Source organism: Mesoplodon bidens (assembly GCF_964165515.1).
Source record: "Mesoplodon bidens genome assembly, chromosome: 9".
Taxonomy (NCBI): domain Eukaryota; kingdom Metazoa; phylum Chordata; class Mammalia; order Artiodactyla; family Ziphiidae; genus Mesoplodon; species Mesoplodon bidens.
Genome location: NC_138166.1, coordinates 83,418,344 through 83,431,438, shown reverse-complemented (window position 1 = coordinate 83,431,438; position 13,095 = coordinate 83,418,344). Strand labels below are relative to the sequence as shown.

Genomic DNA, 13,095 nt, shown 5'->3' with positions numbered 1-13,095 from the left:
AAACAGTGATGCAAACCTTCACTGCTATATTCCCAGCACCGAAGAGACTAGTTACCTATTCATAAATCTTGCCTTAGGAATGCACTTCTTGTTTCCAACTGTATACCCCCTAACCCTAGGTTAATTATGAAGTTGTCCCAATGGCATCTTGGTGGTGCCGAGTGCCGCTGTGAATGCTTCTGGATCGTTATCTGGCCAATCCCACCCTGTGAGTAAGTTACCGTATGAGAAGCTGATTCATTGATTATATGGAGCTACGTGCATCATTTTTCCGTCTCAGGATAACTTCTCAGTTCGGTGGGCACTTTTTGTTCCCTCCGTCCTCCAAAACTAAACTCTTTTGGGTTTTCCTAATTGATACATAGATTTAGTGCTGAGTCTTTCCTTTCTTTCATCCAGGTGAGAAATGGGCTCTTTTAGATCCTTACCATTTATTCGTTACATTGGCATAGATGCCAGACAAAGAAATAAAAGCATCCCAATTGGGAAGGAAGAAGTAAAAGTATCTCTATCTGCAGATGATATGATCTTGTATATAGAAAGTCCTAAAAAATACACTAAAAAACTTTTAGAACTAATAAATGAATTTAGCAAGATTGCAGGATACAAGATCGATATACAAAATCAATTGTATTTCTATATACTTACAGTGAACAATCCAAAGATAAAATTAAAAAACAATTTTATTTATAAAAATGGGAATAAACTTAACAAAAGAAGTGCAAAACTTATACTCTGAAAACTACAAACACTGTTGAAAGAAATTAAAGGTCTAACTAATTGGAAGAACATCCCATGTTCATGGATTGGAAGACAACATTGTTAAGATGGCAATACTCCTCAAACTGATCTACTGAATCAGTGTAATCTCTATAGTGTCCCAGCTGAGTTCTTTGTAGAAATTGACAAGCTGATTCTAAAACTTAGATTGAATTTTAAGGTACCCAGAATAGCCACAATTATCTTAAAAAAGAAGAAAGTAGGAGAAGTCACACTTCCCAATTTCAAAATTTAAAATAAGGCAATGGTGGGAATTCCCTGGTTGTCCAGTGGCTAGGACTCTGTACTTTCACTGCTGAGGGCGCAAGTGCAATGCCTGGTCAGGGAGCTAAGATCCCACAAGCCATACAGCATGGCCCCAAAATAAATAAATAACAAAATAAAAAGGAATAAGATAAAATAAGGCAATGGTGATCAAGACAGTGTGGTACTGGCACAAGGACAGACATATAGATCCAAGGAATAGAACTGACAGTCCAGAAATAAACCCATACATCTATGGGCAACGGATTTTCAACAAGAGTGCCAAGACCACTTAATGGAGAAAGAATCGTCTTTTCAACAAATGGTGCTGGGAAAACTATATATTCACATGCAAAAGAATGAAGTTCGCACACACATACAAAAATTAACTCACAATGGATGTGTTGGGCTGCACCCCGCAGTGCTGCAAGCCCTGTCTTGCAGCTTCAAGACTGAAGAAGAAAGAGCCAGGAGTCAGTGACAAGAGACATCAGGGGTTTAATGGAGCAGGGAGCTAACATGTCTGAAGCAAGGTCCTGGACTGACACCCCACCATGCCCAGCAGATGGCAGGCGGGACATGGCAGTGATCTTCACTACCAGGGGAAGACAGAGATTAGTAGTTATAGGGGGAATTGATGTCAGGTTGGCTCATCAGTTGCCAGGGCAACCAGCCGAGGGGCTCGCCCCTCACCGCTGCTTTGATCAACTAACATAGTGGCAAAATTTCTGATCTAAAGATTAGAACATCACTGGCTGGGGCCAGGAGCAAGTACATAGGCATTTACTGATTAGGCTCTATGATTAAGAGGGAGGGTCAGTCATGTAAGCAGGGTGTAGGTGAGGCAGGGATTGGTCGAGCAGGGGATGTACAGAGAGCAAGAGAACAGCCAACTTGGGTGGCCTGATCATACAGGATATACGATATAAAACTATAAAACTCTTTGAAGAGAACATGGGGTAAATCTTCATGACCTTGGATTTGGGAAAGGATTCCTAGAAATGACACCAAAAGCATGAGGAGCAAAAACAACAAATAGATAAATTGGACTTTATCGACATTTACCAATTTTGTGCTTCAGAGGACACTGTCTTAGTCCATTCGAGCTGCTATAACAAAATACCACAGACTGAGCAGCTATAAACAACAGAAATTTGTTTCTCACTGTTCTTGAGGCTGGCAATCTGAGATCAGCGTGCCAGCATGGCTGGGAGAGGACCCTCCTCTGGGTTGCAGACTTCTCATTGTGTCCTCACATGGCACAAGGGGCTACGGAGCTCTGTGGGGTCTCTTTTATAAGAGCATAATTCCATTCATGAGGGCTCCACTCTCATGACCTAAGCACTTCCCAATGGCCCCATATCCTAGTACCATGAAATTGGGCATTACAGTTTCAACATATGAATTTCAAGGGGAGCACAAACATTCAGCTCCCACCATCGAGAAAGTGAAAAGACAACCTACAGAATGGGAGAAAATATTTACAAATCATATTGGATAAGAGACTTGTATCCAGTACATATAAAACACTGTTATAACTCAATAATAAAAAAGATAACCCAATTTAAAATGAGCAAAGCGTCTGAATAGGAATGAAGAATTGATCCATACTATAGCGTAGATAAATCTTGAAAACATCATGCCAAGTGAAAGAAGCCAGTCAAAAAAGGCTACATAATATATAATTCCATTCATATGAGATGTGCACAACAGCAAAATCGTTATGTAGAGAACATAGATTAGTGGTTGCTTAGGGCAAGGGTGGGGAGAGAAGGGCGTGGGGAGAGGAGTGATAGCTAACGGAGATGGGGTTTCTTTTGAGGTGATGAAAATTGTTCTAAAATTGGTGATAGCGGTACATATTTGTGAATCTCTTAAAAATCATTGAATTGGACACTTTAAGTGGGTGAATTATACCCTATATGAATTATATCTCCATAAAGCTGTTTAAGAAAAAAAGGAGGGGATTTATTAGAAAGGCACAGGCTCGTGTAACCCTAGGGTGGGGCTGAACCTGCTAGGCCCTCAGAGGCCCTGGAACTCTGGCCCAGAGGAGGGGTCCTCACATAATCCGTAATTTACAGCATCAACACCACCCGGGAGTGCCTTAGAAAAGCAGATCCTTGGGCCACATGCAGACCTACTGAATTACATGCTCTGGGGGCGGGACCCAGAAAACAGCGTTTTAAGGACGCCTCTACGTGAGGGATGCTGATGCAGGCTCAAGTTTGAGAATCACTTGAGCACTGTGTAGAAGCCAGGAAGCTTCTACCTCACCTGTGTATGTGTTTCTTTCAGGGCACATGTATCTTCTGTTGTTACAGACGGATTTTCTGCACTGCCCATCCTCTCCCACACCTCACAGCAGTCTTCTTGATAGGAAATGGCCACCAACCATTCCCGAATTTAAATCTCTTTTGGAGCACTAGCCAAACTGTGACTAGCATCCACTTCCAATTGCAAATTCTGGGGGAGGAACTCAGGGGGCCCAGTTTGTGTAAGCAACCTCTTCAAGGCTGTTCCCAGTGTAACCTTTGAATGGAGGAAGGTTGGGATCGGGAAGGGCCAGTTCCCAGAAAAGAGGTGAGGGAAGCAGAAAAAACAATGGGTATCTCTCATGGGAGGCAAGAGAAGAAAATCTAGAATGACTAACCACTGTCGTTTGCCTGGGACTTTCCTAGTTTTAGCACTGAAAGCCTCATGTCCTGGGAAAACCCTGGGTCCTGAGCAAACTAGAACAACTGGTCACCTGAGAATTGAAGGGCGGGGCGGAAAGGGAGGGGCTTTCACTTGGGGGTGGGCACAAAAGGAAGAGAAGGAGCTTGTAAGATTCTCAAGTGAGGGCATTTAGAGATGTTGGTGCATTTTTGGTTGTCGCCATGACTGGGGTATGCTACCGACACTCCACAATGCTTGAGTCAGACTTGCACAAGGAAGAATCGTCCTGCCCCAAATGCCAGTAGCTCTCCTGTTGAGAAACCCTTCTGTGACAAAATGAAGGCATGACCAGCAACCTAGCTGCACATTAGAATCACCTGGAGCTTTAAGGTACCAAGATTGGAGCCCCAGACCTAGCCGCAGGATTTCTGATTTAACTGGTCTAGAGAGGTACCCAGGCATCCCCACCCCAGGTGATTTTTTTTCTTTTTTCCTTTTTTGGGGTGGCTGTTCAGGATATTCGTTTCAGCATGTGGGGTATTTTTTGTGGCATGCAGACTTCTTAGGGGATCTAGTTCCCCGACCAGGGATCAAACCCCGGCCCACTGCATTGGAAGCACTGAGTCTTACCCACTGGACCACCAAGGAAGTTTCCCCTCCCTCTGCCTAGGTGATTTTAATATGCAGCTGGGTTGATAGGCACCATTGAGAATCAAAGTGACATCAGGGAGGGCTGAGCTGTGGAAGTTGAAGTCTTGGGAAATGAAGTGTTGGGGCACAGGGGGAACAGGGAAGTTGAGATGTCTGAGGCTGTAGAGAGATCTAGAAGGCTGGAGGACAATGAGGAGGGCGTTGGGTTTGTTCATGGAAGGAGGTCCTGGAGTCTGGATCCAGTAGCATGGAGCCAGAGCAGGTGCGTGCTCAGTGCCTACTAAGAGTAGAGTGGGAGGGAAGGTGGATGTAAATATCTAAATTCTTCCAGAAGCAAGAGCCAGCTGGTAAACACTTTGACCCCAGGAATCAGGGAGATGCAGGCACTGTGACAGGTGTGACAGTGTTTACTGGTGCTTGGCTGGTGGAGTAGCCAAGCCTTTGGCTTGTTTACAGCCTGGGTAGCTCATTAAGCTGCCGTTCCTCCTGTATTTGAAAAGCCTGTTGGTTTGGGGGTAAAAACTTGAGATTTCTAAGGATCTCAATAAGACCAGAAGTGACAGTTTGACTCCATATTTTTGTACAACGGTAATTACTTCACAGTTGTTTACAAGGAGCCAGTTCCAAAGCACTTTCACGTGATCTTACTTGGTCCTCCTTGTATGTTGAATGGGCAGGTATCATGCCCCTTTTTCCAGCTTATGAAGGTAGTTACTTGGCTAGAGTCATATGGCCATAAAGTGGTGGTGCTGGGACTGGCACCAGGGGGTCTAATTTTTAGGATAGCCCACTTTCCACCATGCCGTACAAGAGAGAGTTATTTTTTTTTTCTCCCTACAGCCAAATGGAGTCTTCTGCATTTGTGAGGGAAGTGTAATCTGTCAGCCTGGGTGGGTTACAGTTTGACCCATATCATACCAGCTCCAATGTATTGGTTAATACCCTGAAGTAAAACTGCACTAAAAGTCAAAAACCTATGGATATAATATGACTTATAGAAATTAAGCTTGTTGGGAGAAAGCTACTTTTCCCCTCCTCTGTGTCTGCCTTCCAAAGAGTAGAGTTCAACGAGTGAAGGAAGACTTTGTGAGGAATCAAGGAGAAGGAATCGGGGCAGCTTGGACCTTGACTGAACTGTGTATGTTTTTGCTCTACCATTGCCCTTGGGTTCTCTGTACAGTATTTTTTTTATTTTTCTGAAATGAATTTCACTTTGTTAATGTTCAGAAAAATTCAAACCTATTCTGTTTTCCCATCCCTGTTTATCAGAACTGTCCCTCAGGACATCCGTCTTTAAACTTTAAAGGCTCCTTTTGACTGTGGACAGTTCATTTGTGCTCTCCGTATTCCATAGAAATTCATGATCTCTATTCACCATCCTTCTCTCCCAGCCCCTCTCACCAGTTTGAATTTGCTTTGCAAGTGAAACTGGGGGAAAAGCTGGCCACGACTGAGGGCAGTTCTGAGGTGAAGAACCAGACAAAGGCAGGTGATATCCTCAGCACGTGAGCCCTGAATGTGGGTTTAAATGAAGGAAAGAGGTTTGTCCAGTGCTGGGTTTATGGCCGTCTCAGGTTGTGCAGCTGGAGGAATATGGTATAGAATATGTGCCCTATGGATTGAAGTTGGGCCAGGAGAGGTCTGTGCTGTACAGCCTTTTGGCAAACAGCCACTAAGATTCAGTCAACACTGGCTCCTGACAACTATGACTTCCAGTTTATAGTGTCACTGTTTGGAAAAAAACACCTGTGTTGTTTTAAAAGTGAAAATAATCATTAGAAAGAAAAATTCAAATCATAGAAGCTTTATTAATGCATTTAACAAATATTTATTGTGTCCCTGCCCTATGTCAGGCACCATTGAAAACATTAACTACATGTTAATGGAGAGAGTAGCCAAAAAATAATAAAAATAATATGGAATATGTCAAGGGGTGATTCATGTTATGAAGAAACACAGACAAAAAAGAAAGTAGAAACCACTCAAAATCCCATCCCTGGCGATAACCTTTGTTAACATTTTGTTGAAAATCCTTCCAGACACCTCTCTACCTATATAGAAACATAGATATAATTTCATGTCAATGAGCATTTTCACATGCTGAGTCATAACCTGTTTCTTTTTCCAATAATATTTTCTGACATCTTTTCATGTCATAAATAAAAATTGACATAATTTTTTTCCAGTTTTGACTTTTTTTTAATTTGGAAAATTTCAAACAGAGAAGTAGAGAGAATGGTATTGTGACCACAATTACCTGTCTCCTACATTTAATAATTGTTAACATATTTGTTTCATCTAGTTTGGGGAGGACAGGGCTTATGTCTGTTAAACTAAATTACAGACTTCGTGAACATCTTACCTGTTCTGTTTCTACAGCAGTGGGGTGAAGGCCACGTCAATTCTGACACTACCTGGAGTTAGTATCAGACTCCACAGGCTTAAGGGCTCAGTCCCCCTCAAGACTGCCTTCACTTCAAACGTCAGCCTTACTTCAGGGGTCCCCGGGCCACCTGCACTACTGACCAACTGGCTACAAATTCAGGGGTTCCCACTACCCCCACAGGTTTGATAATCTGCTAGAACAACTCACAGAACTCAGTTAAGTGCTACACATATAAATAAAGATGTATTTAAAAGGCTATACATAGCAGGAGGTCTGGGAAGAAGACAGAACTCCCATGCCCTCTCTTGGTGGAGTCAGGGTATATCACCCATCTGGCATATTAACCTGTTCATTAACCAGAAAGCTCTACTGAGTTTCAATGTCCAGAGTCTTGATCAGGGTTTCATTCCTAGGCACAGATGACTATATCAGTGTTAAGTGATTGCACTTAATCTGGTCCAAAGTTGCAACTCTCTAATCACACGCATAGTCTTTCAAGTGACCAACCCCTATCTTGTCTTTTCATTGTTGAATTATGAGTTCTTTATATGTTCTGGATACTGATCCCTTATCAGATATTTGATTTGCAAACATTTTCTCTCATTTTGTGGGTTGTCATTTCACTTTCTTAATAGTGTTCTTTGACACACACAAGTTTTTAGTTTTGATTAACTAAACTGATGAACTAAAATAGATAAATCGGACTATCTATTTTCCCTTTTGTTAATTGTGCTTTTGGTGCCATATCTAAGAAACCATTGTCTAATCCAAGGTCATGAAGATACACTCTTTTAAGAGTTTTCTTTTAAGAGTTTCATAGTTTTAGCTCTTACATTTAGGTTCTTTTTTAGTTTTGGTATATGGTGCAAGGTAGGTCCAATATCATTCTTTTGCTTGTGGATATTCATAGACCTTTTCAACTGTACTGAGTTGTCTTTCATTGCATTTGGTCTGTAAACTCCATGAGGGCAGAGACCAAGGTGGTCTTACTAAATTTTTAATGAATGGATGAATTAGGCAACCAAAATATCAAGATTCTTTCCTTTGGTCAGAAATTATATCAACTGTGTACAGTAACACTGTTTTCATTGTGATATTGGTAGTTAAAATCTTTTGACAGTAACAGTTCAGAAACAAACCAATATACAGGATGATAGGGACTGTACAACTTAACAGCCTTTGGAGCAAAACATTTGGATTCAAACCCTGATTTTCATTTAAGAAATGTGTAACCTTGGGCAGATTAATTACCTATTTCTTATTCGTTAAATTGGGGATTTACTTTATATAATTGTTAAAAGGATTAAATAAGACCTCATAACTACAGTGCTTTACACATTGTAAGCATTCATCAAATGGTGGCAGTTAATTAATTAATTAATTAATTAATTTTTGGTTGCATTGGGTCTTTGTTGCTGCACGTGGGCTTTCTCTAGTTGCGGTGAGCGGGAGCTACTCTTCGTTGCATTGCACGGGCTTCTCATTGTGGTGGCTTCTCTTGTTGCAGAGCACAGGCTCTAGGCGTGTGGGCTTCAGTAGTTGTGGCTTGCAGGCTCAGTAGTTGTGGCACATGGGCTTAGTTGCTCGGCAGCACATGGGATCTTCCCGGACCAGGGATGGAACCCGTGTCCCCTGCATTGGCAGGCTGAATCTTAACCACTGTGCCCCTAGGGAAGTCCCAGTAGTCGTTACTTATTAGTGCAAAGGAGAAGCAGCAACGTTTGGAAATTTTCTCTATAGTACAGATTCCAAGATTTATATTTTCTTTTGTGAATTGTGAATTTTTATACCATCGATGTTTGATTCGGGAAGAAAGGCATACACAAAAACACAATTCAGTGTGTTTGTGCAAATACTCTGGAGTCAGAGCGTCCTGGGCAATAGAATGAAATACCTTTTTGGGTGTCAGAATTTAGTGGAAAGGGAATTCTAGGCATTTTGTATTTATTTCAGTGGCACATTTTTCAGGTTTGTACAATAGTTATTTGATTACGTGTCTGTCTCCTCCATTAGGGTCTGCATACAAATCTTGTCTTAAATCATCTTTGAATTTGCAGTACAGTGGACACTCCACAGATGGTTGAATTGATGCGCCTTGTCCACGGGGGTCCAAAAGGACTCTATGTAGAGGAATGGAGAAGTCGGAAGGAGGAGGAAAGACCTCGGATCCATTGCCAAGGAGAGGAGAGCTGCACAGGTGTGGGAACCACGAGGGTCCTAGAGCTTCAGTCCGACGCAAGGAAGTAGAGAACCACTTCTTTCCTTCTCACTTCCGGGAGGGGGCGGCGAGACAAGAGGAGGCATGCGGGGAAGGAGGCAGTTTACGCCGCACCAGGCGGAAGTGTGCCAAAGGTTTTGGTGCTGCCGCTTCCGGTCCGGGTAAAGGCTGCTGAGGTATGCTGCATGGTCTGTGTCGGGCTGGGACAGCTTTCTGAGGGCAAGTCAGCGGGTCAAGAGGCGAGCACCGGCGTGTAGACTCAGAAGTCTAGAGTCTAGTGGTAAGATCGGAAAAACAACCGGGAACTTGAATACGATCTAACCTCTGTTTCCGAGGGGGTAACTTCAACGGGGAACCCCTCTGCCCTGGTAACGGCCAAAGAGGAGATGGCGCCAGTCAGGGAGCGGCCGTGGCCGACAAAGTGAGGAAGCGCGAAGGCGGAGCAGCCGGAGAAGCCTCGGGAGAAAACACCAGAGCCATCGCTGCCGCCACCACCGCTACCACCATGGAAGGGGCAAAGCCGACATTGCAGCTGGTGTACCAGGCAGTGCAGGCGCTGTACCACGACCCAGATCCCAGCGGAAAGGAGCGCGCTTCGTTTTGGCTTGGGGAGCTGCAGCGTTCGGTGAGGGGCCGAGAGAGGCCATTCTGCGCCGCGGGGCAAGGGCTGGGTGGGACCTCGGCTGGAGCCGGCGCCCGGCCGTTGGCCTCCTGAGGTCCTCCTTGGGGAGGAGCTGCTGCCGCGGGGTGGGGCTGCGAAGCTACATGTACGCGGCTTTTCGGAAACTAGTTGCAGCTGGCCGGTCGCGAAGTGGCCCTTTCCCCACCCCGTAGAATCTGGCTTGTAGGTCCTGTACTTCTCGCTCGTGGCTTCGATCTGGTCCTCTAAGTTTCACCCTTGCTACTATTTGTTTCTTAGGCCTTGCTTTTCCGTTTTGTCTTTCTTCAACCAAATCCAATCCCGGTCTTTCTCTGTCTTCCACTTCAGGATGTTTTATCCATCTCTCTTCGGTGTCCAGGTGTTACTCCGGCAATTCCTTCCCACTCATAGCCTTACATCTCACTGTTTCTTGCTGCTTTTCACTCTAGTTTGAGTATATTATTCTCGAAACTTCTCAGGTTGCTAGATCCTTGTACACGTGAGTTTTCGCCGTGTTTTGGAGTGCAACATAACGTAAAGAAAAAAAATCAAACCTCGTTTCAGAAAATCTTTGCAGTTCTCATTTTGCTGCATATTGGTTTTCTAACCTTCTCTTTCCCCTGATTTTTAGCTTCTTTATAAGATACGGGTATCGTAGCTGCCTTGATTATTACAGATAATTGTGTCAGCATCCAATGAGGGGGTTAATTGCAGCCTATTATACTTATTGTATTTCTGCGTTCTTTGAATCTCGTGTATTATGCTTCCTCCTCTAATTTTCCTACTTGTCCTTGCAGTGCTTTAATTCAGTGTGATTAGGTGTACTTGGTGATATTGCTGACTTTACCTTTCTTATTTTTGCATTTTATACGCCTAAGTAAGTATGTTTTAAAATTTGCTCCCTCCCCTTCCATTTCTTTTTTTAAACTCATAACTAGTACTTAAAGATGCTCTGCCCTTTTGAATCAGCTCCTAGGCTGTGAGTGCATAATAAGCATTTTAAAAATTGCAACTTTGAATATTACACTTAAAAAAAAACATCGGGAACCCAAGTCCTGGGTGACCTCATGGGAAGCGAAGGGAATAAGACTCACTGTAGGCTACAGAAGAAAATCATTCATATGTTGTCTATCTTAGTGTTTAGTTAGTTTTTGTGATCTGGGGAGCCACACGTCCCTGATCTTAAAGTTTTCAAAGTAAAAATAGGAGAAATGCTACACCATACCAAAAGTCACCCTTTCCTACTAATCTGCTTATTGCTGTATGTATTTTAAATCAGTATTTTAGTGCTTACCATGTACCAGCAACTGCTAGGTGTTGGTATATGGAAATGAACCAGACACAAAAAATCTTTGCTTGGCACAGGATATTTGTGATGTTTAAACGAGTTAATACCTACAAAGAGCTTAACGAAGTTCTTGGAACCTAGAACTCAAAATATGTTAATAATTGTTATTTAAATATTAGTCACTTAGTTTCCACTAGTCTCTGTTACAGCCTTACATCATCACCATCATCATCATCACTATTTACAGTCAGGTCCCAACAGGAACAGATGGCACACTTGAAATAGACTAATTTGAGGAGTGTTTGCTTTATAAAGGTACTGTTTATAAAGATGTGGATATAATGGGGTACCACAAAAGATAGTGTAGTACCCTGTAGCCAAACTGTTAGCAGCCCTAAGCCAGAAGAGGTAAGAGAGAGAGTGGTTACTTCTTGGACTCTCAGGAGAAGTATGGAGTTGGCTGCCTTGAGAGGAATTGTAGTTTTCAGTTGAAGGGACATAGCCAGCATGAGGTGATTCTGCAGGGAGGAAGCTGGAAGAATAAATACCTACACCTTATTCTCCTAACTTCCACCTGGGATTTCCCAATGGGCAAACCTAACCCTAAGCTAGGGGACTCAGGAACCTGTTGATCTGTTCCATAGAGGTCAACATACTGGGGCAGAAAACATGGTAGAGAAGAGTGGAAAAGTGGACCTGGAAAATAGCACAGTCACACATCATCATTTTTAGGCAACTTGCAGCATCTGGATTGACAATTCAGCTAACACTTTGGCTTCTTAATTCCTTTACTTTTTTCTAAGCCACCTGGTCACACACTCACATCTTGGATCTTGTCATTGCTAAAAAGTCACCAACGCCCCCTAAATCACTAACTCATCCACTGAGCTCTGATCACACAACCAACTGAAATTCTTGTAGTTTGCTGGCTCAGGAATCTCAAGTAACATCATGTGATAGTTTTTACTTTTTTGTAATCTTACATAATTTTAATTTTATCAAAATGAAAAACATTAATTTATTGTTAATTTAGTAATAAAAGTTATTATTGTTAAAATTTTAAAGATTTAAGCCAAACTTTAAAAACTTTCTAAAGTTATAAAATGGGAATAGTTTTACAAGATTTAGGAAGAAAAGAGAGCAGTTTCATAGTTTCTCCTATGAAAAATGAGGATTTAGGCTTCCTCCACTTCCTCACACCCCATCACTCATAGGTATACCTATGGTATGCCACATTTTTGGTTAACATAGGTATAGCACATTTCTGGTTAAATCATTACACATTGTGAATCATGAAGTGTGTATACCCTGATCATTTCTTTTTTGTGCAACTTTTTTTTTGGTGGTAATCATTACCTTTTTCTTTTTTTCACGTTTGCCTTCTTTTCTCTATATGTACAGTAATTCATCCCAAACTCTCTGTTAGTAGGTGTAAATATCCTCTTAGTATGTTCACACTGGTAATCTGTTTCCTTTTTTGGTGGAAGGAAACCTCTCCCGAGAGCCCTCTGTCTCCCTGCTCCAATCTGGCCTGGTTGTTCTCCAGGTCTCTTGCATAATTATTATCCTGGGATCTCACTGTCCTAGGGAATTCCTTTTTCTTTCTTGTATTGGATGTGCTGAATCGTGGCTCCCACGATCTTTTCTTGAATTACTCCCTCATTTGACAGATAATTGAGAGGGGAACCTTCATCTCTTCTCTCTCATTGTTGGTCATTTTTCTTGGACCACTTTGACCCTGAGAGTTCTGTAGTCTTCTGCCTGGAGGTTATGAACTAGGCTGCCAGTGGCAGGTAGGAGAATGAACTGGAGGAGGAATCTAAAGGCTAAGTATGTAGACTTTAGTTTATATAATCTGTTTTTCAGTATGATACTCCTGTCCTTAGGTGAGTCTGTTGTCCAAGAGTCCAGAGTCCCTCTGCTTCAGTCTCTGCAAAGTAAACCTTGAGTTTTCTGTGATGGTGGGAGGATAGTATAGTAGCCTGGCTCCTCAGAGTCAGGGAGCAAATCTAGGAAACTAAACCGCTTACACAGATTTTGAAGCCATTCCTTTGTTTGTTGCTCTATCTGTGCATCTGTCTTCAGGTGTATCTCAGTACTTCTAATTCTTGAGCCTTACTGGAATTTTGCAAATGAATTAGTTTGCCTCTTGGCTTCCCCCATTCTTATCCCTTCCCCCTCCCTGCTGCCAGACAAATTTCAGCTTTCTCAGACCTTCTCTGAGAGTTAAC

The 13,095-nt window shown here is 42.6% G+C and overlaps 1 protein-coding gene across 2 annotated transcripts in view; it reads left to right on the top strand.

The window, feature by feature from the left end:
- TNPO3 (transportin 3) overlaps positions 1-13,095 on the top strand; it is a 163,961-nt gene that overhangs the window by 61,251 nt on the left and 89,615 nt on the right. Inside the window, exon 2 of one of the 2 annotated variants that reach the window (XM_081243921.1) lies at positions 8,776-9,561. In XM_081243921.1, coding sequence (XP_081100047.1) covers positions 9,442-9,561 — 120 coding nt within the window. In that variant the 5' untranslated portion in view covers positions 8,776-9,441. Of the gene's footprint in view, positions 1-8,496; positions 9,562-13,095 lie in introns of those variants that run through there. The other variant, XM_081243920.1, reaches the window with a different exon arrangement.